Genomic DNA, 5,000 nt, shown 5'->3' with positions numbered 1-5,000 from the left:
TAATCTTTAGGTAAAGATAATGGACAATTCTGTTGCCAGTAACAACTTTGGGCCCAATTTCCTGCTTTAAAGCAACTTCACCACTACATTTGGTTCCTCAAGGGATGAGGTAAAGAAACATTCTAAGGAATCTACAGAAAAGTTAACTCTTTAAGTCTTAGTCTCCCTGGGTATATTTAAAAATTTTAAGTGATTGGTTAGGTTTTTGTAGTGGATAGTCTACAAAAAGTGCCATACTTATATACAGTGTCAATTTGGAACACACATGTTTCTCACCTCTAATTCTTACTGTTCTCCAAAAAATAAATCATTCTAAACTTTAAGTGTTAGATATTTAAAAATTCCCCCTCTGCAGAAATAAATAAATAAATAAATAAATAAATAAATAAATAAATAAATAAATATTGCTGATGGAAAGAAAAGTTCTCTAGTATTTGCAAAAGGATTTTACAGATCCCAAGGTAGGATTGCAGAAAACACACACACACCACACCACCACACATGTGTTATTTAGTATTAGACTAGTTTAGGATCACTCAATTTCAAAAAGAACCAGTCCTATAAATCCCCATAGGTGCTCTGTCTCTGTCAATGACACTCTTCCCCCAAACGGATGTTGGGATCTCAAGCCCTTCCCCCGCCACTGCCATTCTCATCCCTGCTATATAATTATCTTGCTGTAGGATCCAATGATCCAATTTTCTTGCTGTAGGATCTATTATATTCCTTTGCTACTTTCCTATTAGAGCCTTCTCTTGACATGCCAGGAAAAATGCCCAGTAGTCTAGGCCACCATCCAGGCCCTACCTTCCGCCCCACCAAGATCTAAGAGTTTCAGTGCTAAAGGAGTTGATGCTTAAAACCCAGAGATGTTCAAGTTCTGGGAACCAAAGATTGAGGCCTAGGACAACCATTAACATAATTCTAGTGATATTTTAAATTAATAGGTTTTTGTTAGTTTGTCTGGCCCACAGATGCTAATAGCAGTGCTTCTTTTGGGGGTGCCTGGCTGGCTCTGTCCCTAGAGGATGTGACTCTCAATCTCAGGGTCATGAGTTCAAGCCCCATATTGGGCATGGAGCCTACTTAAAAAAAAAACAAAACAGTGCTTCTTCTGGAAAATGTATTCTCAATTCTGCAAAATCAACTTCTAAATAAACTTTATAAGCACTTAAAATTGAGTACCTTTCCTCAAAAAGTTAAACAGAGAATTAATACATGACTCAGCAATTCCAATCCTAGGGTATATACACCAAAGAACTGAAAAGAGGGATTGAAAGAAATGCTTGTACACAATGTTCATAGTAACCAGAAAGTGGAAACAAACCAAATGTCCACCATTGGATGAATGAATAAACAAAATGTGGTTATATACATACAATGGCATATTATTTAATCATAGAAAGGAATGAAGTAGTGGCACGTTACAATATGTATGAACCTTGCGAACATGATGTAAAGTGAAAGAAGCCAGACACAAAAGGACAACTACTGTTTGATTTCACTTATAAGAAATATTTAGAATAAAGCAAATTCCTAGAGACAGAAAGATTAGAGATTTCCAGGGGATTACAAGAGAAGCAAATGGGAAATTACAGTTTAATGAGTATAGACTTTCTGTTTAGGGTGATGAAAACCTCTGGAAACACTGTGACTGTACTAAATTCTACTGAATTTTATATATTTATATATTTTAAAATGGTTAATTTTATAATATGTGATTTCAAGTCAATTTCAGGTCAGTAAAGAAATCTGTATATAGTCCACATCTAGAAGTATATAAAAATTGAGATAGCAGATAAAGTAGTTTTGTTCTGTAAAGAACATATGGTGGGAAAAGAGGGCTGACTCAAAAAACTTGAGTTCAAGCTGTAACTCAGCCATTACTAATTAGGCCTTCTTAAATCAGTCATTTCCCTATCTGAGCCTGTTTCAGCATACAAGGAATATAGATACTATCTGCTCTGCTTAATTCTGTGGCTGAGATTCAGAAACTGCATAGAAAACTCTATTGTTTTCTAAGGGAAAAAAGTACTAACTACTATAACAAATGGAAAGTGAGAAGCACTGGAACCCCAAAAAGGGCAGGATGAATATATGCTTTCTCTTCTTAACACCTTATCTCTTACTTCAGATGCTAACTAGGCTTTGGGTAAATCTTGAGAATCAATTATTTGGTTTGGAGGAGGTTCAGTACAGTCCAGGGTAATTGCCGGAGTTTACCAAGTTGAGGAACTATTCAATTTTAGTCTGAATCTACAGTAGCCGACCCAGTGTAGTACAGATTCTGTCTTGTGTAGTAAAAAATATAAAGCTCCAAAGGGATTCTAGAATCAATCTGTAGTCCATGATTGTCTTTCAGATTATAAATGATCTATAGGTGGAATGGGGCTACTTCAAAGCTTCACCGGTAGATAATATGTGAGATGGGAAGGAGAACTTGAGTCTGTTTTGGTTAGAATATTCAATAAATCAGGCTCCAAATATGAAAAAAGGGAAGGAAACCAAATTATTAGCCTCATCAAACTATTTAAAGGTAATAATTTAAAAATGTATAAAGTTTTACTATCTAGTATTTACATTTTTAAATATAGTTAACATAACTAACATTTTTAAAATCCCTCAGAAACCAAAAGGAAAATACAAATAAGAAACAATATATTGGTTTATAGGATACTTGAATCCATACAGATGTATAAGACTGAGCATATATGTAAGTTGTATATGTAAGTTGTTAGGGCAATGATAAACACATTCTAGGTAATGTAGTAGAGTGGGAAGTTTCTGGTGACTTGAGTTCTAGTCCGAGGTCAGCCACTTGCTGATCTGTGTGACCTTGAACTTTCACCCTCTGTCTCCTTTGTACAATGAGAAGGTTTGGCACTAGTTCTCAAAAAACAAGTTAGTTTTTGGTGTTTTGTTGTTGTTGTTGTTTGGGGGTTTTTTGGTTTTAAATTTTAAGCAACAGACCTTTTCTTTAAATGAACTCTTCCAAGAAGCCTGCTATGTCAAATAAATAAACTCAGAGCTGCTCTGTTTGAAGTAAGGTAGGAAATCCAGACGCCTGTCTGCTTTCTGCTCTCTTATTGTCCTGGCAGCCCCAAGGTGCCTCTGAAGAAGCTTTAGGGCTCCACAGAACACAGTTTGAAACCCACTGGGCCAGATGAAGCCAAAGGTCTTTCTGTTCTAATATGTTTTGATTTCACTAATGTAGGCATTTTCAAATGTCCCATATAAATGCTTATGTTTAGAGGAGTTTTTTAATTGTAAATATATTTTTGGCAAATAGAGAAGAAAAATTTCAGGAAAGCTTTCTAATTCTAATCTACTACTACTAATTTACTAATCTACTTTACTATTTTACTAATCTACTTTAATAATGGCCAATAAAATTAAAGCAAATAATTAGATCAAAGGAATGAATTTTCCACTTTTACATTTGACATATTTTTCTTAATATAATTTATTTTTAATTTGATATGAGCAATTTGGATGTATTTCTTTTTACCCCTTTTGTAGGAGCAGCATTTTAAATAAATATATATATTCCTTTAAAATATACACATATACTGCTTTTTTCCAGTAGCTCACTGTGCCCTTAGATCTATATAATCACTACTGGCAATCAGCAGTAAATGCCAATCTACCCTCTGGTTAGGAGCTAACTTGCTGCTCTAACCCATTTTTATAAACCTTCCTATATACCTTAATCCTTTCAAATGCAACTGTGACACAAACTATTACAGACTTTTAAAAACCTGTTCTCTTGGAAAAAAAAAAAAAACTGTGGAGCATCAGTAACCAGATAGTATTCTCAAATTTCAGTGATCTAGTCCATGGAGCCGTCCCCTATGCATAGTGCTCTGTTTCATGCAGTACATGGCTTTAGCTGGCCAAATCTTTTTTTTTCCCAATGAATCAGTAGAACAGTGAAGATCTTACTTTTTTTTTAAGCAGTGGCATATCAATGAGGCACAGATGTGTATTCCAACTCTGCATGGATGAGCACACTGTTCAATAGTGCTGGCTCACACGGTATCAGGGCGAGTTATCACTTCCCATGAAGGCACTCTTATCACCAGGGCCCAGAGAGGTGGCTGCAAATCGCAGCCTTTTTATTTTCAAGGCAGTTCTGCTGAACATTCAGGCTTCAAAGATTCACACTTCCAAAACTCTATAAGAGTTTGTGAACGCTCAATTTGCCAAAACTGTTTACAGTGTAATTGGGCACCGTACCTGTGTCCATGAGATAGCGAAGGCGCTTCTCCACCAGCGCGGCACGGGTGTCAATTTGCTTTTGCTCATTCTCTAGTGCTGCCAATTCTCCTACAACATACTGACTGGTGTCTTTGAACCCTTTCTGTTAACGAGAACAAACAGGAAGGAAAAAAAAAATCACTTGTAAGTTGCATTTTTCCTTTCTACAAACACTTAGTAAAGCACTTACCTAGAGAACCAAATACACTGTTAGTATCACCCTTAGTATGAAAAAGCACCTCCCTGTAATTCGAAAAATTTTCATATATGTTATGTATAGCAAAACTTTTGTAACTAGAGAAGATTTTAGCTGTTTAGTATTATAATTCAACAACTAGATTTGCCATATTTGAAAATTTAGCACGGAGAAAAAAAACATTCCCCTTAGAGTTAAATCAGTTATTTAAGCATGGACAAGGATAGAAGATAATTTTCCCCTTGGTGATTGTCAAAACAAACACCAATGACACCTTTCATTTAAACGTGCAATATAAAAAAATGGAGCTTTACTAAGGAAATGATCCTTAAAGTATTCTGGAGAAAAAAATAAAACCCAAACAGATTTGTGCTTACAAAAATAAAAATTAAAGAGACACATTTCTTGATTTTATAGTAAATATACTATTTAAAATACTTTTTTAAAATGGTAAAAGAGAAGTTTCTAATATCTCCAGTTTTCCTTCCAGCTGGCTCCTGTACTTTAACATGTCATTCTGTTGATGTATCACTAATTATTGAAGCTG

General features: G+C 35.0%; 1 protein-coding gene across 14 annotated transcripts in view; it reads right to left on the bottom strand.

Annotated features, from left to right (window-relative positions):
- Positions 1-5,000, bottom strand: part of EHBP1 (EH domain binding protein 1) — a 345,189-nt gene that overhangs the window by 38,028 nt on the left and 302,161 nt on the right. For all 14 annotated transcript variants that reach the window (XM_038551390.1, XM_038551391.1, XM_038551395.1 and 11 more), the window contains one exon: positions 4,237-4,360. In XM_038551390.1, coding sequence (XP_038407318.1) covers positions 4,237-4,360 — 124 coding nt within the window. The remainder of the gene's footprint in view (positions 1-4,236; positions 4,361-5,000) is intronic.

Source organism: Canis lupus, chromosome 10 (assembly GCF_011100685.1).
Source record: "Canis lupus familiaris isolate Mischka breed German Shepherd chromosome 10, alternate assembly UU_Cfam_GSD_1.0, whole genome shotgun sequence".
Classification (NCBI taxonomy): Eukaryota; Metazoa; Chordata; class Mammalia; order Carnivora; family Canidae; genus Canis; species Canis lupus.
Note: the sequence above shows the minus strand (reverse complement) of the source record. Positions and strands in the feature narration are given on the sequence as shown.